Below are 27811 nucleotides of genomic sequence, written 5' to 3'. Positions count from 1 at the left end.
GTCACAAGGTGAGAACATCAGCTCCTTACTTATTAGTAAGGTATCTAAGGACAATACTTAAGGTCATTAACACAAAACAAACAATTTTCCACTTAAGAACATCTAAACATACTCTAAATTTGAAGAAATTTCTTCATCTGGTGCAGTTTCATCTTCTGATTGGTCACTCAGAAGATCACATGTTTGAATTGATGATGTATCTGCAACCTCTAAAACAGGAGCAATGCTAGGTCTTCTTAATTCTTTGCTTCCCTCTACAGGAAGAGACAGGGTAGGACCACTTGCTGATCTACAGCTTGTGTCTTGCAAATCTATGGCCACAGTACCTGAAACACCAAAACATATAAAGGCATGTGTCACATACAGGACACCCTGATCATTTAATCATGAAAATCAACAAGATATAATTAGCATTATCAAGATATGTAATCTTGAGTTCCAAAAACTAACTTTTTCCCCTCATATAAATGTTTCCCTGGATTGGAAATCTTATACTTTTATAAATATGTATGTGATGTTTTCAATGTGATTAGTCCTTAAAAGACTTATGCATTGGCAACTTGGTCTCAAGTGTGGTGAGGTGAGAGGTGATGGGACTTTTGAGAGGTGGATCCCAGGGGGAAGAATGCTACATGGCCACAGAACTCAGACGTTCCAGAATCTGACAAGAAGTAATGTTGTAGCCATCGAAAAGTGTAGGCACATTTCCTCTCTCCAATTTTTAGCAGTATAAGCAGAGGAGTAATGTAAAATACAATCTATATATTATAGGACAGAGGGAAATTTTTCGGGAGGTAATGATATAAAGTTATTCATTAAGCAAGTGAAGGGATTTGACTTATTTAAATGATATAGAAATAAAGGAAATCCATATAGTGTAACTGACATCTTAATATGGTGAGCTTAGTTTTATACTTTATACATTTACTCTCTAGAGATAATCATGTCATCTACTTCTGAAAGAAAAGTGAATTCATCATTCAAAAACTTTTCAAGACCCTCTGTCCAGTGACAAAAATGAGATCTTCATTGAACTTTTCCTCCCTTATTTCTGCTTAGAAGTAACAGACATAGCTCCCTTTATGTAACCTAATCACTATACCTGCACTGTGGATTAAATTTCTGCTAAATTCCCAAGAAATTGGGTGACTCCATGTTACTGCAGTCACTTCTTCATCATTTTTCTGCCTAACTTATGGATTTTCCTGTTAGTCACTACTCAGATATTCTGCAAACACTGACATCTGGTTCCAGGATTGGCACCAGGATGTGATCATAAGAAAGAATTCAGTGGAGAGGCAATTAGTTACAGAAATGAACTCTTTGAAGGTTCCTGTCCTCTCCCTAAGGTCTTTCCCTCAACCCTCTAAAGAGGTTAATTGTCTTCTTAAGTTGAGTAAATAGGCTCAGCGTTGTCGCCTTAAGACCATTTTCTATTGATCTGCTGTGAATATCCCAACTTTGAATTATATGTCTTCAGATTATGTGATCCTCTGTTTTTGTTATTTTAATTGATCATTGCCCCTAGACTGTATGTTTTTTAATGATTCTGGTGAATTTTTGCGATATTGTTTGTTTTAATTTGCCAGAACAAAATACTTCATACTGTGTGTCTTATTTGTTAGTTCTGGAGACCAAAAGTTGATGATCAAGGTATTTATAGGGGTTTATAGGGATGTTGTTTCTGAGGATGCTCTTTCTGAGGACTATGAGGCAAGGTACTGTTCCAGACCTTAATTCTCGATTTACTGGTGGCCACTTTCCCTTTATATCTTTACTTCATCTTTCTTCTGTGCCTATCTGCACCCAAATTTCCTCATTCTACTCATCTTGTAGATTTAGTATTAACCCTAATGATCTCATTTTTAATTAACTTCCTCTGTAAAAACCCCATGTTCAAATAAGATTGCATTCTGAAGCAACTGGGGTTAGAATTCAAACATGAATTTGGGGAGACGCAATTTATCCCACAACAACATTCTTGCCTCACATAGTATTTTTAAAACATAAATTGATCAATTTCCCTCCACCCTTACCTCTTAGTTTCTTGCACCCACTGAATAAATTGCTTTTCACCTTATCACAACCTTTCCTTTTCATAGAAATATTTACATGCTGTTACAAAAGGCTGCATTTATTCATTTTATGTATTCATCCTCTGAACACCACTATTTCATGTTTTTCAGCTTAGTCTCACTGATTTCCAAACCACACATACAATCTTATGCTACTGGAACTTTGATTTATCGATGATGCCAATTTTTCACTGTTTCTCCCATTACCTCAATATTCTCTCTCCTTATCCACCTTAAATTCCATGCTTAAACATTATGACTATTTTTTTTTTTTTGCATTTACCCTTGGCTTTAGATACATTTATGTCCCATGGCACTCCTTCAACAAAACTGAGCTTTGCTTAAATTCAACTTTTTATGTTCTTATATTTACGTTGCGGAGAAGCCTGGGTAGCTCAGCTACTGTGTCACAGATTAGCCTCTACACATCATCTGTCCTATTCTTGGCAATTTCATTATGTATGTCCCTTGAATACTGTATACTTGGTTCCTTGTCCTCTACTCCAATAATGGGTATTTCTTTTACCATTTATTAACCATTCACTCTCATAGTCATACTCTAGACCTTGTAATTACTACTCACTATACATAGTCCCTATTTATGGAATCTAACACCCTGACACATGCATTTGCCTCATTTTTTTTCCAGGTCCCTACCATTGGATTCCCACTAGAATTATAATCTATTAATCTATTCTTTCAGTCTCCTTTAACCTACAGATATCTTTTCATGTCCTTACCTAGTTACGTTCCATGGCTAATCATTATATACACTCTTACATATACCCAACCCTTGTTTCTTTGCCTTTCTCAATTCCACATACTTTTACCACCAGGTACAAAAATATTTCTTGGTTCTTCTTTATGGAATAACTTTTAAGAGTTGTCTAGATCTAGGGTTTGTGTTTGTCTCCTACCTTCTGTTTTTTCCTACTCCAGTCTGGTATTCTCTACCACTACTCCGTTGAAAGAGCACTTCTTTGTCCATTTCATTTTTGCAGTTGTTTAGTTCAAAACTCTTGAAGTGCATCACACTCCCCTTTTTTTCATAGTTCAGTCCCAGTTCTTTAAGGAATCCTAATTACTGGTAACTTTAATATAAATGCAAATTTTTCTCTTTCATATCTTTTCCTGTTGAAAACACTCAGATCTTTGCCTCAAAACGTCTATTCTCAACAATAGCCACAGTGACTGTACTGAAATAAGCTTTAGCATAGGCAACATCAGAAAACTGATCAGCTAAAAATTTTGCATGATCCCACTATACCCAGAAGAGATACAGCAATCCTTCCAGTAACACAGAAAGTCAACATGATCTGGCCTTTTACTGTGCCTCAATTAGAAGGGCTCTACTATTCCTGCAGAACCCAGGGTCCCATTATAAACCTTTTGTGCTAGCTGCTGTCTCTGCCCCAAGTGATCTTCTTCTAAGTATCCAGGGGACTAATCCCCTATTTACTTCAAATAATTTCTCAAATATCACCTTCATAATGAGAGTTACTGTCCACTTTATTTAAAAACATAGTCCTTGCTGACTGCATAATCCCCTTTACTAGTTCCAATTTCTTCTTTTTCTATTAGTTATCCCCTTCTAACATACTAAATAATTTACATTCATTTTTATATAGTGTTTATTACCTGTCTTCCCTATTATAGAATGTAAGCTCTATGAGCTAGATTTTTGTTTGTTTATTGACTATTTTACTTATTACAAATACTTAGGAGAGTTCTTGGTACACATTAAGTATTCAATAAATATATAAAGAGGAGACAAATACACAAAAAGGAGAAAGTCAGCACACAAGGGAGAGGAGAGGAGAGGAGAGGAGAGGAGAGGAGAGGAGAGGAGAGGAGAGGAGAGGAGAGGAGAGGAGAGGAGAGGAGAGGAAGAGGGAGAGGGAGAGAGAGAGAGAGAAAGAGAGAGAGACTGACTTTGGGGAAAAAATGAAGTTAGGTAATGAGGATGAATTAACCTATTTTGTTCAATCATCCCAGTTATAGAATGCCTATAAAAAACTTAAGTTAAGCAACAAATATTATACTATAATAAATTTGAAATAATTGTTATGTTTTTAGAGGACTATGCTTTTAAGAAAAATGTAGGTGAATGAATAAAGCATTTGGAAATATATGTACATGTATTCCATAAACAATGAAAATGTATATAAAGGATATATAAGCTCTAGATTATGATTTCCAACCAATTTTAATGCAACTGTGTCAATTTCTTGAAATAGTCTCAGAATTGAAAATATGGGACATCAAGGGCTAAAGAATGAAGACCTAAAGAAGAAATAAGAGACTAGGTCCACAGCATAGGTGACACACTAGGATTCATTAAAAGTAAAGAGGCTTTTTCCTCGTAACAAAAACTAAATATCTATAGGTTTTTAGGTGGTTTGGTGGCAAAAATATTAGGGAAATTCCTACATCATTTCTTTCTTTTTTTTTTTTTAAGAGAGAGGAGAGAGAGAGAGAGAGAGAGAGAGAGAGAGAGAGAGAGAGAATTTTTAATATATTTTTTTTTTTTTTAGTTCTCGGCGGACACAACATCTTTGTTGGTATGTGGTGCTGAGGATCGAACCCAGGCCGCACACATGCCAGGCGAGCGAGCTACCACTTGAGCCACATCCCCAGCCCATTTCTTTTTTTTTTTTTTTAAATGTATCATGATGAGAGTTAAATGGGAGATAGAAAGACAGTTGTGAGAAAAATGGAGAATATTAGAAATGCCCTATGAAGAAAGTTGGATAGATAATTTAAAATAGAAATATAGTAGTCAGGTACTTATGGTACAATCAGAAATACAAATCAATTATTAATTATATTTTAATAATATCTTACTTTTTCACTAAATTAACAGTATAGAAATTTTCTTCTGTATATGTAATTATACCTAGTTTACAATATTCCATACCTATTTTAAATTTAGCGTTGAAATTAAATTTTAAAAATCAGAGTATATTTATAATTTTTTTTATAACAACTAAGAGTAATTTGAAACTAGTTTGTTAAACTTACCCATGCTGGCAATTATGCTATGTACTGGTAACCTGGAAGGTCCATGATAAAATGATCTTGGTACATTGCTATTTCTCTGCTGGTCTTGGTTCTTAAATGCTGAATTCTCTTCTTTGGTAATATTAATATAAAAACATATGTCTGTAGCATTCATAATGTAACGAGGACCTGGATTCAACAAAATGTTTTTATTGTCTTCCCTCCTAACACCAATCAAGCAGACACCAAACCTTAATTTGAAAAAAAATAAATAAAAGTAAGAGTTTAAGAATTGTAATTCAGCAAGTCTTAGTTTCTTTTTTAATCTTACATATGTAAGAAAATTACTAAAATATTATAAACACAAAAATATTAAAATTTCAAATCATAAAATGATGAAAGCTGAAGTAAACTGTAAAAGTGTAAGATGCAAATTTTTATAGAAAAATATGTCATTATTAAATTGTTTAGTTGATTATGACTAATCAACAATCAATAAGTATAAATATATATATCATGTACATAGTAGAAGTTAATATAAAATATCAGAGTGAATATCATATGATAAACATGATATTGTTCTATAATATAAGTACTATGGTCAAAAGTATAAACAAAAGAGTTTTAAAATTATTGGTGTAAGGAAAGAAAGAAATTTAGAAGACATTATATGCAAGTCCTTATTTTAGTACTATTTCTATTATATTTGATTAAATTTAAATTTTAGAAAAAAAAACATTTGCCTTTAATATATGTGCAGATTAACTGGGAAAAATAAAAATTTTGAATGTAATAGCCTGTTTTTTATATTTATTTTTTAGTTGTAGTTGGACACAATACCTCTATTTTATTTATTTATTTTTTATGTGGTGCTGAGGATCAAACCCAAGGCCTCACATGTATGAGGCAAGCGCTTTACCACTGAGCCACAACCCCAGCCCATAACAGACATATATAAGCATTTTTATAAACATTTTTTTTCGGTTATGTTCCAATAGAAATTGTCCTGAATATTTTTATTTCAACATATGCTATAGTTGTATAAAATAAATCAAATTTAAAAATATTTTTATATAGAAGAATGTATGTATATATATATACACACACATTATGTACATGTGAATCATATTGAGAAATGGGAATATGTTATATATTAATTAGTGGGATATGCTAGATATATTATAAATTCCTGTAGTATATCATAGTAATATATTTTCATATGGTTACTGTACTGTTTTCATGATATACATATCTTTGTATTTCTTCAGCAAATATTTTTCTCAGAAATAATAATAATAATATCCCATGATTAGATTGTAATGCATTTTTACTTCTTTTTTATCTTATTTCTCTGGCCAAAGCAAGTGGTATCATCATTTTTTTCAATTCTATAGTTTTTATGTATTAATATATCTGTGTTTTATTTTCTAATCAAAACTTGAAAACTCAGTTCTATAAGAAATTTTATCTCATGTACTTGTGAACTCTTAATGGACTAAATTATTTTAAATGAGAGTTTAAAAAGTTGTTTAAGTATTCCTCCTAAACTATAATTACTCTTGACAACATTAACATGTAGAGACTACACAGTAGCCACAGTTCAAATGTTGCAATAAATGTCAAAAATTCCACAGTACTTGAAACTTATGAACACCAATATTCACTATATTTTTAGAAAACTATGTTTTATTGCTATGAAAGTATTGTTTCCTTCCTACCAAAACCTCACAAGAAAAAGAAAGCTATAGGATAATATCCTTGAGAAACAGACATGCAAAAATCTTCAATAAACTACTTCCAAACCAAACTCAACAGCATCTTCATATCATATGATATGATCAAGTCAGTTTCAGTTCAATGATGAGAACATGGTTCAACATACACAAATTAATAAACAATAGAGTACAGAAAGAGAATCAAGGATAAAAATCATATTAACAACTCAATCGATAGAGAAGAAGCCTTTGATAAAAATTCAACATTCCATCTTGATAAAAGCCTTGAATATATTAGAAGTAGAAGGATCATATCTCAACATAATAGGCTATCTATAAGGAAATGATAGCCAACATCATAATAAATAGGGAAATAGTAAAATCACTTCCTCTAAAATCAGGAACAAGACAAGGTTGTTCTGTCTCACCACTCTTACTGAACACAGTATTTGATATTTTAGCTAGAGCCAATAAGAGAGAAATAAAATGGATACAAATAGGAAAGGAGGAATTCAAATTAACTCTATCTGCAGATGACATGATTCTCTTTATAGAAACACTCAAAGATTCCATCAAAAGACTCTTAGAACTGATTTTAAAACCATCATTATTTAGCAGGATTCAAATACAACTAAAATCAATAGCATTTCTATAGACCTATTGAGTTCACTGAGAAAGAAACCAGAAAAGCAATACAATTCACAATTCAGACGAACCTGAAAATAAATTTTAAAAATATCCAGGAATAAATTTAATGAAGGAGGTAAAAGACCTCTATAATGAAAATTATAAAACAAAGAAAAAAGAAACTATAGAAAGCAATAGAAGATAGAAAGGCATCCCATGTTTGTGGCTTGGGAGAATCCAAACACTTTACAGATTCAGTATAATTACCATCAAAATATTGATGATTTTCTTCACAGAACTAGATAAAATAATCCTAAAATTCATTTGAAATCACAAAAGTTTCCAAATAGCTAAAGTCATCCTGAGCAAAAAGTCAATGCTATCGGCATCACAATACTTAATTTCAAAATATACTATAGAACCATAATAACAAAAACGTTATCATATTAGCCTAAAAGAAAGGAAAAAATGATAGAATAGGATACAGGAAACAGAAATAAATTTAGAAAGAGACATCTAACTAATTATCCACAAAGGTATCAATAACACACTGGAGAAAAGACAATCGAATAATACTGGAGAGACTGGATATTCACACGTAGAAGTTTAAAAGTATACTTCTGTCTTTCACACTGTACGAAAATGAACTTAAGTTGGGCCAAAGATCTCAATCTAAGATCTGAAAATTTAAAACTTTAGGGGAAAACACTTTAAGATATGGTCATAGGCAACAATTTCCTGAATTGCTCAGGATATAAAATCGAGAGTTAACTTATGAGATTACATCAAATCAAAAAACTTCTATAAAGCAAGATAATTCAGTCAAGACATTCTATAGAATGAGAGAAAAAAACAAACCTGCCAGTTATTCATCTTACAGAGGGTTAATATCAAGAATATATAAAGAACTCAAAAAACAAAACACAAAAGAACAAGTAATCCAGTCAAAAAGTGTGCAAATGAACTGAATAGGCGCTTCTCCAAAAACAGAAGCACAAATGACCCATAAATATATGAAAAAAAAAAAATGCTCAACATCTTTAGTCAGTAGGAAAATGAAAATCAAAACTATTTTGGAAAGGGACCAGGGGTAGAAAGGAAACGAGGCAAATGGAAGTACTGAGGACTGAAATGGAGCAAATTATATTCCATAAAAGTATGATTATGTTAAAATGAACCTTACTATGGAATGCAACTAAAATGCACTTATGAAACATTAAAAAAAATACTACACTGACATTGGATCTCATCCCAGTCAGAGTGGCTATTATTAAAAATACTAAAAATAACCAATTCTGGCAAGGACATGTCAAAAAGGAACTCTTACACTCTGTTGGTGAACATAGAAATTAGTAAACCTACTATGGAAAACAGAATGCAAATTCCTTAAGAAAATAAAAATAGAACTACCATATAATCCAGCTATAGCAGGCCTGCAAATTTATCTAAAGAAACTGAAGTCAGCATACAAAAGAGATAAATGTATACCTGCATTTATTATGTCACTATTCACAATAGCCAAAATATGAAATCAGCCTAAGTGCCCATAATCAGATGAATAGATAAAGAAAATATGGTGTATGTATGTGCAATGGCATACTACTGAGCCATAAACGATAATGAAGTCCTGTCATTTGCAGGATGAAATAAGAGAGCATTATCTTAAGCATAATAAGCCAGACAAAAAAAGACAAGTTATGCATGCTTTCTGTAACATGTGGAAAGTTAATAAAGTAGATAGATAAATAAATAAATATGATCCAGAAGTAGAAGTGGAAATGGACTATAAAAAGGAAGCAGGAAGAGGACAGAAGGCCAGAGAGGATAGAGGGGAGAGTACACATGATCAAAGCATCACATATGCATGTATGCACGTATGGAATTGTCACAGTGAAACCCATCAATTTGTACAATTAATATGCATTAATAAACGTAAGTAATTTAAAAAAATAGTACTATTCCTTGATTGATGGATACTTAAGTTCCACTCTGGAAGCAAAAACATACTTTTTGTGTGCATGGAAAGAGGCATATGTAAAACTCTTTCCTTCGTATTCAGCAAAAAATGTGCTTTCTTCCAAAACAATGTGGTACACTTCATTCCCAGAGCATCTACCGTACATCTTCTGCCACTGTTCTGGCGATTGCTGGCCTTCTCTGCAACACAAACACACACACATACACACACACAAAGAGAAAAACAATGAATGTGGTTAAAAAAAAAAAAAAAAAAAAAACAGTTGTTGCTGTACAACTGTTTCCCAACTGGAAGAGCTGCCAAGCACAATGAAAATAGGTACTGCGAGGTTGCCTGGTCTCTAAGTGATGACATTACACATGATACTCTCTCCAAAAAAATCTGCAATTGGCACTATACATTCATGTGCTTGAGAAATGATAGGTTTCTAGAAAGTGAGAGTTTTACAAGAGGCAGTTAATAAAAGCATTTACTCAGACCATAAATCAGTAAGATACAGCATTAGACTTTTAGTGTTTATGAATATGCTGTCATGTATATTCCAACTATAATGTTTGTTTAATTGTCTCATAAAGTGGCTAATTTTATTCCAGGATACTTGCTTGGCTCTTGCAGGTATTGATTTTGCTTTCTATTAAAATTTTCAGTTTATCAATTAATTTTATTGAAAACATACTTAGAATAATTTCTTTCTATAATATTGCAATGGCTTTCTTCCAATTTTATAGCAGTCAAGAATGTGATAAAAGAAAGAAGAGTCTCTGCAGTGGATTCAATGTTTGTGTCTCCCTCAAAACACATGTAATGAAACATTAAATGTAGATGGCATCTGGAGTTGGATTCTTCGGAAGGTAACAGGGTTTTAAGAGTGTGCCCCTGGTCAATGGGATTAGTGGCATCATTAGTTCCAAAGAACTAATTAGCTATCTTTCACCATGTGAGAATACAAAAAGAAGTCAGAAGTGTACAGTTCAGAAGAGAGTCCTTATCAGAATCTGACTGCATTATTACAGGACATCAGACTTCTATGCTCTAGAACTATGAGAAATAAATTTCTTTTGTTTATAAACCATCCAGCCTCTGATAATATTTAATAGCAGCCTGAATGGCTAAGTCATTCTCTGAAAAAGATTCCAGAAGTGTTTTTAAAAATAAATTTATCACAAAAATACAATCTGTTTTGTTCTAGGTTGTTGTACATTGGACTACCTCAGTGGCTTTAGAAATTTTTTAAAAAATAGTACTATTCCTTGATTGGTGGATACTTAAAAATTCAATTTATGACAAATTTATAATAAATATACAAGTAGGACCTTTCCCCCATTTTTAATACTAATTTACTCTTACTGAATAAAGCTTATAAACTCCACCAGCACAAGTAATGCACATCAAGCAGCAGAATATAAATATCAAAAAAACCCAAAATATTCCATCACAATCTGTATAGGTTCTTAATGGATGGAAGCAGATATGTAATACAATATTTAGAATTTAAAAAGTTACTTGAAGTTCAGAATACTGTCTAAATGATTATTAGGGAAAGACTTATCAACCACTGCAAACTGTCAATCAATTAAAAGTATATATATTCAAGGTATGTTTCACTTGTGTTTAATTTCTTAGGAGTCAGAAGTGTGGGCCCTGGAATGTATTTGATTGATTTGTGTTTAACTTTGCAAGTTTCAGTGAGCTATTTAACTTCTTAATGATTCTTTATCTCTTTAGTGAAAATGTGTCAGCCTTATTTTGTTACATAAAATAACACCAAAAAATCACTTAGGAGGTATTGAGATCATAAAAATCACTGTGTAAGTGTCAGCTGCCATATTCTCCTCATTTCTCAATTTTGGAATCACTTTTGACATAGCTAGTCAACCTAATAAACAATATTACACTTAAAACTTCTACATAGTTTTCCACAATGTTACTAGTATTTAGAAATATGAAAAAAAAAAAAACAACAAGAAGTCACTTTTTACTATTGCTTTCATATAGCTAACTACTACATCCTAAGAATGATTAGCCCTGGTGGAGAAACTTTCCCTTTGGCAAACAAAAATAAAATTGTCTTGTTGTGTATCACAGTGCAATTGGCAAGATAGTTCTTGGCAAAGATAAAAACCCATCTTATGGTCTGGAAATGTAAGAGAAGGTGTTGGTAATTCATGAGGATTTGTTTGAGATCCAAAAGGCAGCAAGGGGTCAACTAATTGCAATGCAAGGGCACTTATTAAAAGCTATTCAAGACAATCATAAATCTAATTCCAGAGGCTGAAATGGGAACACCACATGGCAACTTGACAGAACAGAAAGGATAGGAGTCTGACAAGAACAAATCAGATGAATTTCTTAAATCTCTCACTCGTTGTCTTACTGTTATGCATAGATGCTTTTTACTAAGCAATCCTAGTTTCTTAAGGATTTCTTATATATAACTTTCAGCTCCTTGGAAATATGCAACCTTTTTCTCTTTTAAGCTAGGATTATTTGCTTGAAAAATGTTCTACTCTAGCAATTCCATGTAACACTGAAGACTGTGTTCATTTTCTATTCATGAATTTCTACATAAAACATTTATTGAGTGATTGTGAAGTGCCAAAAAAGATTTTAGATTCAAATTATATAGCAGTTAAAAAATGCAAAAATCCTGTCTCACATGGATTTGCTAGTGGGGGAACACTAACAATAAATGAAAGAAATCAGTACATTGTTTTACATGTCGGAAGTGATAATCATTGGGGAGAAAGAAAAATAAAAGCAAAGCAGGAACTTTAGAGGGAAGTTTAATGATGGTTTGAACCAAGTTAGTTTCTGGGTGCATTTTTCAGTTGAAACTGAAGGAATTTGTTGTTAGAAGAAAAAACATATAACAACCTTAAGTACCTTTATCCATAATCTATAAATAGATAAACAAAAATTCATATAATAGTGAAAATGCAAATAGTGCTTACAAAACATCATGAATAAATCTTAAGTCTAAAAATATTCAGTATGAAATGTCTACATTTTCACCAATGTGTTAACAATGTTCTAGAGAGGAGAAGTCAATACGGAATGTTAAGTACGTGAACATTTGTAATGATATTCTTATATCTTTTCAATTTTGAAATATTTTATGATAAATAAAAAATAAAAACTGTCAAAAAAGAAGAAAGCAGGATTGGTAGTGGTGATTTAAGCTTTTTATATGTGTATTTTTCAGAGTCACCTTATAATTTTTAAGGCAGTATTATATGCTCTGTAATACAAAGCCCTCTACAACTTGCAAATATTTTAGGAGCAAATTTTATTTAGGTAGAAAGTAATAATTTTTCTCTCTTCCTATGATTATGACTACTCTATCAAATTTCACTTTTCCATGGATCTACCGAGTAATTAAATTTATTGAATAATCTATTTTTAATTAACTGACTTAAAATAACTTCTTTAACACTGAATTCCTAAGTATATATGCCTCTATTGGGACTTTCTGGGCTGTCAAATTGATTTGCCTCTGTTCTTTTACTAATGTGACACAAATTTAATTATGGTAACTATAAAATATTAAATATATATATGGTATTTCCATATCATAATAATTCTTTAAAATCTCCTTGCTAGTCTGGTTTTTCCATTTGTGCATATGAACTTAAAATAAGCTCATTTACTTCAAAAGTAATGTTATTTCCATGATTATTTGGATGGCCTTAACTTCATAAATCTGAGTGAAATTGACATCTCTAAGATATGGACACATAAGTTAATTTGCATGTTGATTGCTATTTCTGCCAAAGCCTGTCATCCAGTGCCAATCCTCAGCAAAATATAAGTACCAGACCTTCTAAGCCCCATTGCTTATTTTGTTCTGTGGGATTACAGTGACCAGAACATTTTCTAGAACACAGCAAATGTTCAGAAATATTTGTTTAATGGAAGAATTTAATTCTCTGGAAATCTATGAGATACAGATGCTCCTAGACTTATGATGGGGTTATGTCCCAATTGACATCTTGTAAGTGGAAATACTATCAAGTCAAAAATGCATGTCAGACATCTAACCTAACAAGAACATCATAGCTTAGCACTGTAGAGTACTAGCTGTTTTTCCTGATCATGAGGCTGGCTGGGAATTGTGTTTCTGGGGCAGAAACAGAGATCACATATCAAAAGTATGGGGAAAGACTGACATTCAAAATGTGAAGTTGATTTCTACTGAATGCATATTTCTTTCACACCATCAGAAAGCTGAAAGTCCTAAGTTGAAACATTATAAGTCAAGACTGCTTGTATATTCTATTATTATTCCCATTTCACAGATAAAATAACTGGGGCTTAAGGGCTTCAATGACCTTGCCAGAAAGAGTAGATCAAAAAAATCAACTCAGTTACTCTGGCTAAACTATCTGAACTTTGTTCAAAAACTTCAGTTCTGAGTAGTCCAATATTTTTTCAGGATACTAAGAAATTAGAAATCAACTTTTTTTTTCTAACTTTTTTTTTTAATAATGGAGGACATTTTAGGTCCTGTAGATTTTCAAAATACCTTCATTTATTCAATTTACCATTCTACCATAATTTGCCATTTAAAAATTGCTTTTTTGTATCTTGATAGATTTAATTCAAAATTTGTTTTTGAATAAAGGAAATAATTGCATAAATGAATAGGAAATATATTGTCAAAGTTTTTACACAAAGAATCCTTTAATTTTTTTTTTAAGCATCTGAAGCAGGGGTAACACAGAGGCCATAGCTGTTATCCTGGTATCCCAAAAGGCAAGGTGTTCTGCCTTTTTGGTATGTCCTAGGATTCCTTTGTCCTCCTATCTTTTCCCCCTTATCTTTCTCCTTCCTGCAGTTAGTGACTAGGCCCAGGAATATTCAGTGGGAGGGCCAAAAGGTGAGAAACAGTTGGGCTGAAAGGGGAATGGGAGGATGGAGTAGCCAAAAACACATTAACAACCTTATAGCTCTGGTAGGGAGGGTAAATTCCTGGGACAGGTTACCTTGGCAACAGGTTAGAGCAGGGGCAGGTTCTTGATAAGGGTGGTGGAAGGGCTCTGAAGGAATTGACATTTCAGTCACTCAGGGGACAGAATCCAACTTCTCAGACTCACTTAAAATTGGCCTCCTTGATCCAACCTGACTCTATTTACCTATCTACACTGACTGCCTGTCTAATCCTGCTTCATTCCTCCCTCTAATTTTAGGAACTTCTTACTATTATAAGAAGAAGGGGCAATGATTTTTCTGGCTGCTTCACAGCTGAGAGGGGGCAGCATAAGGAGGAGAAAGCAGCTTTGGAGTTCCTTTTAGAAGTCAGGTTGGATATTCTACCACCCAGGTGTCTCTTGAACTCACCAATTTGCCTATCTCTTTCTATTATCAATTCTTAAACTTTTAAATCACTCCTAACTTACTTTCTTGCCTCCAAAACTCATTTTTACAAATGCATTTATTTGGAGAAAGAAAGATGAGAAGATAAAGGTGTCCAAACATAAAAATGATAATATTTGAGGAGATGGAAAATTTCAAAACCTTACATCACTTGATGTTACTTTCCTATTGAAAATGTTTAAAAGGCTTCCTCTGATATACAAGGTTGAACAGTTTTATCAACTTCCAAAGCCCTCCTGAATTACTCTATGACTGTCTTTGAGGTTTCACCAACTACTATCATCTTTCTCTTACATGCTCTAGCCAAGCACAGTATTAACAAAATACTGTCATATATCCAGGTTTTGGTCATAGTGCTGTTCCTGCCCTCTCCTATGGCCTGCTCCTTCCTTGACCCTCAGCTTAATCACTCTTCCTCAGTTTTTCAGTAGTGTACTTATCTTTTCATAACACTGTAACACTGAATTGTATTAATTAATCCTTAATGTCTTGTTTACTGTGAAATAAGCTCCATTAAGAAAAGGATCATGTCTTGTTTACCACTTTTTTCCCAGATGTGCCATCCCTTCTGACACAGAGTAAGTGTTTAATAAATGTTTTGTTAAATGAACAAAGAATAAGCTAACATTGTTCTCCAAGTTCAATTACTAATGTGCTGCTTTTCCAATTATATATTTCCTTTCTCCTTAAGCAAAATAAATTCTTTTTAAGGTCTAACAAATTACTTAACTTATGATGAATTTGTTATTAGAATTAAGAAAAAGAATTCAATGAATTTCATAATTCTTAATGGACATGAAATGCACTTAATGTCATATGAAATGAATTTTATAATTAAGTAAAAATAGCAACAATAGAAACACAAAGCTTTAAGGAGCAAAAATGACAAAATAGAATGCTTAATTAAAATTATGAAAAGCCATCTAATGAAGATTTGTAATGGGTTTATACCAAATGAACATGTAGGGAAAATGTCCTGTATTTACTTACTTGTCTTAACCTCAAAGAGTACTTCAACTTGTAAAACAGCATAATCTTGTTTCCTTTGCGCACTTTAAGGCTGCTGTACTATATCAACTAAAAACTGAATTGTAAAATATATTTCCTAGTCAGGTTTATGTTCACTTTTATTTTCAAGTAATTGCCAGCTATAGCTGTTGTAAAAACGTTAGTAGAAAAATAAAGAAAAAAGAACAGAAATATAAAAGTGAAATATTCTATTGAGAAAATACAGCATAGGCAGTGTTTGATATTTGAAGGAAACCCGTAGGTCTCTATTCCCTAGAATAAAAGCATGTGCAGAATTCAGGTACCCAGTACCTTAGTCATGAGAATATTGGGAAAACTGATGGGGGCGTCTAGAAGGAAAAGAAGTTTTATCTGTTATCCTCTGCATTTTAGCCCTAAACCGAAATGTCTTAGTGTGAATAAAAAAAAAAAAAACAAAAAAAAAAACAAACAAACAAAAAAAAAACTGAAAAGAAATAAATTGATTAGGAAAAAGGAGAAAAAAAATGTCTAGTGAAGTAAATTGCAAACTCCTTTCAGGACAATGGCTTTGAGCCATGGAATTTCAAATCTCCCAGGCTCATTTCTTTGAAATCATGTTCAAGTTTCATTCAAATTAAACCCCAAACCTCCCAGTTTGTAGCTCCAATCTTACAAATGCAGGCTTGATTTTCTTGGGCTGTTCCTGTACTGTGGATTAGTTAACTAACTGGCCATCGATATATTCTATGAGAAAGTTTACCAAACCCTGGCAATCTTGCAGAGATGTGAAAATACTTGCAGGGGGCAAGATAATATACTATCAGTGGTAACCACTCTTTCAGCTTACTTGCTATTGGGACACACCATGATTATTAGTTTCCTAAGTCTCTTCACTTTGTGGAATGTACAGGAAAGACGAAATTTAGCTCAAACTTTTTAAAGTTATCAGCTGTGCTTTGGGATACACATGATGTGGATGTAGCTGCTGGGCAACTCTCTCTGCTTCTGACATGCCACCTCTGCCTTTCCTTTCCACATGTTCCAATAGAGAACTACCCAAGCAGCTATGTAACCAGCAAAGAGACACTAACTCCCATGTCCAGCAGATATTCTATTCCACAGGAGTAATAAGTAGATCACTAGCACCTCAGTTCACCAGGCTGAGGAAAGCACTTGCCCTCCTCTGTTGGCCACTCTTTCTGATTATCTTTTTATAGAAGGGTAGGAAGATCAGAAAACAAAATGAGATACTTTATTCTTCTTTGTCCTCATTTATGAATTGTAATCACCAAATCTGGGACAATATGAAAGTCCCTCTCAACATAGTAAGTATTCATTTTTAAAAAGTAGTTGTTCTATTCTGTTTATCATTCCCAAGTTATAGATATTATTTGTTCCAGCCAACTTTTGGATTGTATATAAATCAATTCTGACAACTGATTTTGCTTTTAAACACAAGCTGCACATTTCTCATTAATCCATAATTATACCTCCAAGGCAAAAGGGTATTTATTGCCAGAGAGCAAATTAACTCACATTCCAATCTTGCACTTCAATATGATCAACCAAGCGGAAAAAGGGCTTTTAGCTACTGAGTACTTGGGTCTGCTCTCTGCAAAAATGCATTTTAGTATAGACCTTTGAATTCAATACAAGACCCTTACATATTTTTGTTTTAAACGTTTTTCCAATTTGAATTTTCCTAAAGAGAGAAATAAAGGAATTAACTGGAATTTCCTGTTACAGATATGATATGTTGAAGCCATATAATATTGTATACTCTGTTCCTCTATCAAGGATATACTGAATTATTCTGCTCAGTGATGTGATTTGTATTTTTAAAAAAAACAGTATAAAACTTCATTCTATGGACAACTTATGTTTTTCAAGCTAGATGTTTTTGTGAAATTCACATTAATAAATGTTAGACAGTAAAATTGATTGTTCCTTCTATGTTTTCTTTACAAATATAAAGAATTCTGTCACACTAATGGTAAACTAAAGAGCCGCCTTAATGTTTTCAAGCACTTAATGTTTACAAGCCTGTAAGCTGTACAATGTAATCATTAGTGGGAATCCACCTCTTTCACAATATTATACGTGCTTTTTTAAACGCCTCTGGATTCTAATTGCTCAGGTTACTTTTCTAGTAGATTTTGTTCTCTTCAGTACTAACTACAGTAGTTGAACACATGATCAATAATCAGTTTCAGATTCATCAAAATTGACATGGATTGTCATACTACTTGCTATTATATACTCATTTTTGCTATCAAGTGAAATTATTTGCACATCAGTGGAAAAAAGAGATATATTTGATATGAAATTCATTTTTTAGTAAGTACTAAAATACTTTACATGTAAGTGTGAAAAACTTGGACTTAGGAAAAGGATGCCATTTAAATTTTATTTGAAGAAAGAAAGTGACAAAAAATCTTTTTTATTGACAGTACAGACTATGTCTTTATTAATTATAATTTATGGTGTACAGGGTGCACAAAAGCTTCCAAAACAAGTAAGGTTACAAAATAAACAGTTATCATAACTTCATGGGAACACTTATTCCTCCTAGTCTGCAGATAAAATGGACTCTACAGATGTAGGGTTATCTTTCTAAAAAGGAAAATACTGGAGAACTCTAGATAGAAGTAATATAACCCAAGATTCACATACCTCAGTCTACTAGGAAACTGCTTATGCCTTTCTGTTCTTGAATAGCAACTTTATGTTTTCAGACGTCAAAACAGAAACCTGAGTTCTAAGATTAAAAATTGCACCTACAATATAGAAGGTGATAATCAATTTTCTACCACTAGATGGAACTGGAAACCTGTTTGCCATTCTAAGGATAAGGAATACTGCTGTTGCAAGTGGAAAGAATAGAGAAATGCTATATAGTTTTCAAAAATTACTGAGAGTGAACATAGGCAATGAACACCCTTTGAAAGAGAGCTACTTCAATAAGAAATGAAAAAGAGCTTAAAAGTCAGATTTGAAAGGTGGATTGCACAATGAAGGTGGCCAAAATTCACTGACCTTGAAATTGATTTCTCCTTCAATAACTTCAATAGGAGTTTTGGTAGAGCTCCTTTAATTCCTATTAAGTATTGCCAAAAATAATCTTAAAGCTCTGCTAAGAGTTTTCAACTACTTTTTATACTGCCAGGTGAAAAAAAGAAATTAACTCATCATAATGAAACAGCACTTTCAGCTCTTTAGTTCCATTATTAAGTCATATCTCACTGATTTTAGACTATTCCATTTTAGCATTAATAAAAATTTATAGCCAGAATGTGTCTTCCCTCTGGCTCTCAGAGCACAGCCCACCTTCTTGCTTACTAAATGCCATATGCTTAGCTTCTGTTCAAGTGCTTCCTGCCCTGTGCATTGACATTACATCACTATACCAGTCCCTTCAGTTTAGAACATGAAACATGTGCCAGAAGAGTTACAGTCCAAAATATAAATGCATAAGGATATAGGAGTTTGGGAAGCTCTCACTGTTGCTATTTATGTTTTATTATTTGCCTTTCTTTGCTCTTTTAAAACTAATTAGATCTCAGGAGATTTTGCTACACTTTGCTGTTGTCATTTGATTTATTTTCAAAGTACAAAATCTCGTACCACCACAACTAAAATATAGTTTTACTAATAAAATAAATTAGGGGACACTTGGAATACTTTCCAAATCCATATGTAAGCCATGTTGAAAATTGTGTGCTGCCCTGCAATATCACAAACCCAATCAAGAGTCTCTTCATGAGTCTTGGTCTGATTTCTCAAACTCTTTACCATACCTTATACTGTATGAATGCATGTGATTATTGTTTATGGAATGTATGAATGAATGAATGACCAAACCATAGCATTATGTTAACACTTAATTAAATATTTTTTAGCATTTTACCTCATTCATAGCGTAAAGTTTAACCAAAAAATTAAAAACACATCCTTCCAAATCCTGAGCTTAATTGAAGGACTTTTAAGGTGTCTCCTATTCATATTCTTAAATTTTATTTTCCTACCATTGAACTGTATCTATCGATCTCTTTCTATGAAATATGAAAGAATTATCTCAGAATGGATTTGCCCAAGGCAGCTCATATAATCATACAGCTATTTTAAATTCTCTTCTGCAGTGCACTTGAACTTTTATATGTGCAGAGTAAGTATAGTAAGGTAAAAAGAGAGCCATGTCAGATGTTCATACTTGTGGTTAGCCGATTGTTAACATATCCACTGAGTGGCAGATTCAAAAACAAAACAAATGTGCATGCCATGTTGGTAGCCAAATCAAACCAATCTACCAGCAGAAATTGACTCACAAGTTGTTAGTTTGTAAATTAATATCTATGAGGTACTTTTTAATACAACATACTTAACCATCTCTAGACACAGACTCAATTTTCTATTTTGTAAGCTTAGGAATAGATACACAATTCCTTTCCAAATCTTATCTCAACTTTTACTTCCAAATTAATTACTATAGTTATTTTTATATTGTTAAAGTTGAATTACTGGTAGTTTGCTTACTAGCTATAAATAAGTCTATGCCTTTCGATTAAAAGTAGAAAACTTGTGAGCAGTGATTACATTATCATGACTACTACAATGGAATTCACTGCAGAGTAAAATGGAATGTTATAAATATATGAGCTTAACTACCAGTTTCCTGAGCTGCACTAGAGAGAATGTTCAAGTAATTTTTCATTTGTTTTATCACAGATTTTAGTTTTCTTGCAGTTCTTTTTGCCCCCCCCCCCGCCCCCTGCACCCCAACCCCATTTTGGAAAGGGAAATGTACATCTGGTTCTACATGTTACTTCTGATTTATTCCAGTCTCCTGTTGAGACTCCATGCCTGACTTTTCTAATTTGGACCAACCTCTTCTCAATGGTAACTTTTAGGAATCATTGCTCCTAGCTGTGGTGCTGATATGTGACCTGGTTTCTATCAATTAGACACAAATGTAGGAATTTATTTTGGGAGTGAGCTAAATGAGGAAACAAGGCATTGAGCACCAGTTTTGTTTCAGCAGATGTTTCAGAGGAAGAAGGGTTTGGGGGTTTGAAGAGGCCCAAACTCCTTTTTCTAATGAGTTGTTTGTTTCAGCATTGGGAATTGTTTAAGCAAGTTCAGTCTAGACAGAGGCTAACTTTCTTGTTCTCCCAGTGACTCTGTGGGCTATCCATAACTTTTTATGAATGTTTGTTCTTAAAACTAGCAAAATGCATAGACTTGTCTGCACTATAAGAACTGTAACCAACACAGACATTTTTTTCCCCTCTTTCTCTAAGTTTGAAGAAATTTTTCTTCAGCATCAATTTTTCCTTTGTAATTTGGTAATGCTATGTCTCTATCTAATGAATGTTTCATTTATTATGACCTCGCAGACAGGAGGCCCTGTCAGGTTAAAGACTTCAATTTCCCTTCTTGTCTTAGAATTTCACACACACCCCATTTCCTTCCATTTTTCTTTCCGGAACTTCCACTCTATCTGGTATTATCACTGCTGGATGAATCTCCTGGGCTTCTAATCCTTTTCCTTATATATTCCATCTCTGCATTTTTATGTGAAATTCTCAACTATAAGATTACGTTTCAACACTTTTATTAAATTTTTTAAATTTCAGCACTTTTGTAATTTCAGTAAGCCTTTCCTTATATTTCTCCACCATGACTCTCTTTTTATTTTTTACTCTAACAATAATAATTATGCTAATTTTAAGCTATTTTTGTTTTCGGGTTTATGTGGTAAGGCCCCTTTTATTCCCTCAAAATTTAGAAAATGCAGTTGTTCTACAAACATATAAAAAGAAATTGTAGTTAATTTTGTACAAATTAAAAACCAAATGAACTGAATATATCTATAGCCTTTTGTCGTTTTAACAACCACTGCAATCCTTCTATAAGTCCTTCAATATTTTCTAAAGCTATTACCTATATGTCTCTACTTTTGAAATATACCTCTTTTAATGTATTTTTGTCCTCATTTACTGAAATTCTCTTGGTTTCCAAAATGATATATTTTCTTCTCCTTTCAAATGAGATAGTCTTTACTTTCTAAAGAAACTCTTTACTAGTGAATATAAAAGACCAAATCTTCCCTATGAAACCCAAACCATTCCATTTCAACTAGAAGTAGTAGCTTTCCTTTGAACTGGATATATACCCCTTATTTAATTCTGCATGATGACTTTAGCAATTAACAAGAGTCACATGTACAAATTCTGACTACAAGATATAGAAATATTAAATGGATCCTGTTCTTCCTTAATATAATTTGTTAAATGGCAGGTTTCACCTTAGAGTAAGTGAGAAGGGATTGGTCCGTCTAGTATGGGGCTTCCAATCTGATTACAGAGAGTTGAACCTTAACTCCAAATTATCTGCTAGTGAATACTTCATTTTTAAAAATTTCTGTTAGAAAAATTTTGATTTTTTCCAGTAATAAATTCTTGACTAGATATGAATATCAGGAAGTGGTACTGTAGATAATGGAGGTGTGAAAACTCCTTGTTCTGCATTCAGAACTTTAATTAATCCTTGCTCTCTTTTTGTAGAAATCTTGCACCCCAGAGTCCTAGTGGAGGCTGGTGTTTGTCCTAGTGTATCACCTCCTAAGCATATTCTGGGATAGGGGTTTTGCCAGAAATTTTTTATTTACTTTTCACCTCTCAGAAATTCATTGAAATCTCCCATGGCTTTCCCTTATTTTTCACTGATGAAAGCTTATGATTCTTTATTTCTTTGTGATTATTTCAATGGAGTCTCATGAGGGAAAGCAGATATATGTATATGGGTCACAAAATACTTTGAATTACAAGCTTCAAAGAATCCTCTTTAGTGTACTTTTCACTTCCTTTAACTCTTAATTGAATATCTACATTGTGGAAAGTACTACGGAATGCATAAAATGTACAAGACACATTTTCTACCTTAAATTAAATTACAATACAAATACAATTACAAAAAAAAAATAAAAACATGAAATATAACAATACATACCCTGGTAGAATCTAATAAAATTCTATGCAAGTTCCTATAAGGAAGAAATCACATTAAATTGGGGAGTTTAAAAAAATGTTCATGAAGAGCTAGATTTTTTGTCTTAACAAAATCTTCTAAGAAAGTAGAAGAAATGAATTCAAGGCAGAGGGAACCACATTTTAAAAAGAAGTCGAAGGCGGAAACTACGAAGTATATTTAGGATCATGTTATTTGGAGCACATGCTATATAAAAGAGAATCACAGGAGATAAGGATACAAAAATAAGTTAGTACTACAGCATTGTGAGCCTTAAAAAAATAAAACGGAAGTATTTAGATCTAATTTGATAGTGAGTGCTGAGCTATTAAAGGCTGTCCCAGCAGAAGACTGCCAGGCCAGAGCAGTAAACAGATTACTCAAAATGTGTTTAATAGAAAACCCTTCTACCTGAACCTTTCTGGTAGAAGGGTTTTCCATTAAGTGAGCTTAGGAAAGTATTTCTTAGGTAGTCACACTGATTTTTCAGAAACACATAATAAAATTCATTTCTATGCAGAATTTCAGACAATGTTGGCTTATATAAAAGAAAAATAAGAGTAAATTGAAGACAGGTACCATTCATTCCCTCTCTTATAACTACCTTCATTCAGGTCTCCATCTTGTAGTACTTTTTTGATTTGTTTGTGGTTTTGATTTTTTTGCCATGGAAGAAATGGAGAAAGAACCACCAGGAATGTTGGGACAATATCATTTCTTTTAATGTCCCTGATAAAAGAAGCAGGCGTCTAGAGAATCAGCTGAAGTGTTTACATGGTGAAATCAAGAACAATTTGTAGAATAAGGTATCCTAGTAGAACCCATGGTATCTCCCAGCTCCACAGTGTTATGGGCTGAATTGGGTTCACCTGTGATTCTTATGTGGCAACTCTAACCCTCAGCACCTCAGAAGGTGACTGCATTTGGAGATACAGCCTGTAAGGAGATAGTTAAGTCAAAATTGGACTATCAAAGTGAACCTTGATCAAATCTGACATGTATCCTCATAAATGGAGGAAATTTGGCCACACAAAAGACATCAGGGAATGTGGTTGCACAGAGAAAGCACCATGTGAAGACACACACAGCAAGAATTCAACCATCCACAAGCCAAGGAGAAGGTCTCAGGAGAAACCTAACAGGACTGCTAACTTCCAGAACTGTAAGAAAATAAATTTCCGTTGATTAACCTTCCCAGTTAGTGGTATTATTGTCTGATATACATAACACATTAATACTATAGCCAAGAAAATCCATGAAATTTAGAGAAGAGTAAGGTGAGGTAAAAAAGGTTTTAGAAGGACAAGTGTGAACAATTGTGTAGTTTCTTTCTCTTTTCTTTTTCTTTTTTTTTTTTTTTGGCAGTACTGGGGATTGAATCAGGGGCCTCGAACATGATAGGCAAGTGCTTTGCCACTGAACCACAACCTCAGCAATTGTGTAGATTATTGACACAGTGAAAGTCACACCACTTGGTAAAAGAGATGGAAAGGCATGGAGTGGAAATATGAAAAAGGCCTTTTCAGGTTATTTAGGAATCTGAGCAGCAGGAAGTTCTAACGTTCCTTCCCAAGATATAGCTTGCTGAATAGCAGCCTAGGTTTAGGTATGAAGCAGGATAAAGAACCAATTGATGCAGACAGTCACCATAGAACCCACCCCCTACATACACACACCAATACACACAGAGAGAAGAACATGATGAATCTGTCAGAGTAGGTGTCTATATTTCCCTGGGTCCATTACTAGGCTAATATATGAGCCCCAGGGTTCACCTTATGGAGCTCAAGGAGACACAGGATGATGTAAATGAACAGCCTGTCGGGGGTGCTTAAGAGGCTGATAGATCTCACTAGGTTCATTCAAAAGAAAACTCTGATGATTCCCCTCAGAACAACCAGTGCAGATGGTGGGTATAAGGCTCACTTGGAAGCTGGCTACAAAAGACATCAGCTGTTGTAACCAGTTGAGTAGCTTACAGCTACACTCTCTCTCTAAGAAGTACATGAGAACAGAAGGAAGCAGGGAGCCATTATGCAGCCAGACACATCCGTTGATAAAGGATATCTGTCCACCTTGATGCTTTTAGAAGGTCATGAGTATGGGACACTAGGGGTGGGAAGATGATGTGGGGTTTGGAAAAGCCTGTTAATAATTTTAAATATGATGCAAACCACTGAAAAGCACACAAAAATCTATTAATGGAGTCAGAGGTTCAGATTTTTAAAAGTTATATCAAACAGAGTTCATGTTTTATACACCAAGTGACAATTACTGACCTAGAGCTATCAAACATATTAAAACTTTAAATTGTGTGTGTCTGTGTTTCACTCTAAGGAGAAATCAAAGTGCCTCTCGTCTTTGCTGGTACTCTATTTTATCCACCTACAGAAGGAGGGTGACTGAACTAGATTTGCCAGATTACAAAATATAGTCCTCTGTCACAGTTTTTGAGTGTGAAACTTCCAAGGGAGCTAAAGATAGCTCATTTGAGCATGCTCTCCCACCCGTTTTTTTCTTTTCCTTTCTGGCAGTCAGGGTGGTAATTATAATCCCTATTACTTTTGAGAAACTTTCCCTTCCACCCACATGACAGCTGATTCCCTGGGCCCTCTGTGATGAGCTCAGGACTAAAGGCAGAGAAAAATCTCCCTCTTTTTCTCTCTGTACCTCCTTCCTTCCTTCCCTCCCCAGTGATTTTTCTTGGTCCTTTTTCTGGTGCTGGAAGACACTGGGTTTTCCTTTTCTTTCATCACAGTATTTAAAACCAGAGACCATGGAACACAAATTTGGCAATTGTATGAAATAACAGAACCATAATTTATGTTAGGTTATGTTAGTGTTAGGTTATAATAGCAAGAGGTACTCATGGCTAATTTCATGTGAAGTCACTGACCTACCAATCTGGAAAGCACTAGGGGCTTCTGCCAAGTGCAGCCCAGATCCATCAAGTGCCGACTGAGATGTGGGTTCCAGGCTGTGGGGTTCAGCACAGTGACCTGTTGCCTTTGTTTTACCTTTGTCTTTGGTTTCTCTTTGTCTTCCAGTCACAATACTATCTAAAAGGATTTAAAAACTTCCTCAAATTAAGCTGAGTAAAATGTTGAAAAACAAAATGGTAAACTCCCTTGCTCATCTTTTGCTCCCTTGATGTTGAAGAGCATCAGTCATATTATAGAAGCATCCGATATAGGTGCACCTGATGTTTCCTTATGAATAGAAAGGTCAGCAGGACCACAAAAGAAGCTACCCGGTGTCTTTTGTGTATCATGGGAAGGGTAATGTGAGTGACATGTCTTTTATTTACAATACTTGCCTTGATTCCTTGTTTGAGGTGGTATTTGTCAGGTTTCTTTCCTATAAAGTTAGAAAATTTGCCTTCATAGAAAATAAATATCTTGGAAAATTATGTCAAGGTCACACAATTATTCTGGCTTTCCTTAAACTTCCACCCACTAATATTAATACACACTGGGGGGATCCCAATAATTACCATAGTGTTTGCTTATTTTTTTTTCTTTTTCATTTTTTAAATTTGGAATTCATCAGTAAAAAAGAGTTATCCCTTTTCTCCCCTTTATTTGTTACATTCTTTACCACAATGGAATCCTGGGTATTTATTTTATTTTATGGGTTGAAATCTAATATTCTCATTACTTGTTTTGTAGCTCAAATTATTCCATTTTAGCCCATTAGGAACTCCTTTAGCTTGGTTCTTGTGTCAATTTGGCAAGATCCACACTATTCTGAGAAATTCCTTGTTTTTGTGAATTGTGCTGCTATAAACATTGATGTGGCTGTGTCCTTGTAGTATGGTGTTTTTAAGTCCTTTGGAAACTATGGAACCAACCTAGATGCCCTTCTGTATATGAATGGATTAAAAAATATGGCATATATACAAAATGGAATATTACTCAGCAATAAAAGAGAATAAAATCATGGCATTTGCAGGTAAATGGATAGAGCTGGAGAAGATAATGCTAAGTGAAGTTAGCCAATCCCCAAAAAACAAATGCTGAATGTTTTCTCTGATATAAGGTGACTGACTTATGTGGGGTAGGGAGGGGAACATGGGAGGAACAGAGGAACTCTAGGTAGGGCAGAGGGGTGGGAGGGAAAGGGAGGAGGGTATGGAGTTAGCAATGATGGTGGAATGTGATGGACATCATTATCCAAAATACATGTATGAAGACATGCATTGGTGTGAACATACTTTATATACAAACAGCAAGATGAAAAATTGTGTCAAACTGTCAAAGTTTTGGAGAAGGCTAAGAGATAAATAACTGAATAAAGTACAGGTTGTTGGGTAAGATTCTGGAACAGAAATTATATATATTAATAGAGAAACCTTAGAAATTCAAATAAGATCAACAATTTAGTCAATGGCATTACACCAGTGTTACATCTTCTTTTGTTAATTGCACTATGATTATAAAAGGTAACAATATTGGAAGCTATAAGGAAAGGGTATGTTGCATCTATCTGTATTATTCTTGTAACTTTCTTTTATAAGTCTAATTCAAATGAAATGTTTAAAAATAAAGACAGAGTTTGGTACAGTATTTCCCAATCTTCTTTGAGTTTTTTATTTTCCAGGACAAGTATCAACACCCACCCAAAATTGTTAATTCTACCATGGAACACAAATTTGGCAATTGTATGAAATAACAGAACCATAATTTATATACCACACAAAAAATTAATTATGCTGCATTTGGCTTAATGTGTCTCCACTGTGCTTGCAGATTTTGCAAAACCATTATGCAATCTTTGGTAAAATAATTATTTGAGAAAGCCTAAAATTCACTTTAGTTTAAGTACTCAGGATAGAAAGTTGAACAGAATCATTTCTTTAACTTTACAAATGCTTTGCATTCGGTTAGAAGTATAGTAAAACTTTTAAAACTAAAGAAAAACCCATGAATTTCTCATTTTTTTCTTCCATTTTTAACATGCCAATTACTTTGAAAACAATGAGTGGAATTTAATAGTTACTGTTATTCATTAAATTTCTTTTTGCAAAG

The 27811-nt window shown here is 33.5% G+C and overlaps 1 protein-coding gene across 3 annotated transcripts in view; it reads right to left on the bottom strand.

The window, feature by feature from the left end:
- The window catches only part of Kcnt2 (potassium sodium-activated channel subfamily T member 2), a 375357-nt gene that overhangs the window by 94747 nt on the left and 252799 nt on the right, over positions 1-27811 (bottom strand). For 2 of the 3 annotated variants that reach the window (XM_026409552.2, XM_026409554.2), the window contains exons 15-17: positions 9425-9574; positions 5097-5326; positions 113-326 (exon numbers count right to left, since the gene is read on the bottom strand). In XM_026409552.2, the coding sequence (XP_026265337.1) occupies positions 113-326; positions 5097-5326; positions 9425-9574 (594 nt within the window). The remainder of the gene's footprint in view (positions 1-112; positions 327-5096; positions 5327-9424; positions 9575-27811) is intronic. The other variant, XM_026409555.2, reaches the window with a different exon arrangement.

Source organism: Urocitellus parryii, chromosome 9, assembly GCF_045843805.1.
Source record: "Urocitellus parryii isolate mUroPar1 chromosome 9, mUroPar1.hap1, whole genome shotgun sequence".
Classification (NCBI taxonomy): Eukaryota; Metazoa; Chordata; class Mammalia; order Rodentia; family Sciuridae; genus Urocitellus; species Urocitellus parryii.
Note: the sequence above shows the minus strand (reverse complement) of the source record. Positions and strands in the feature narration are given on the sequence as shown.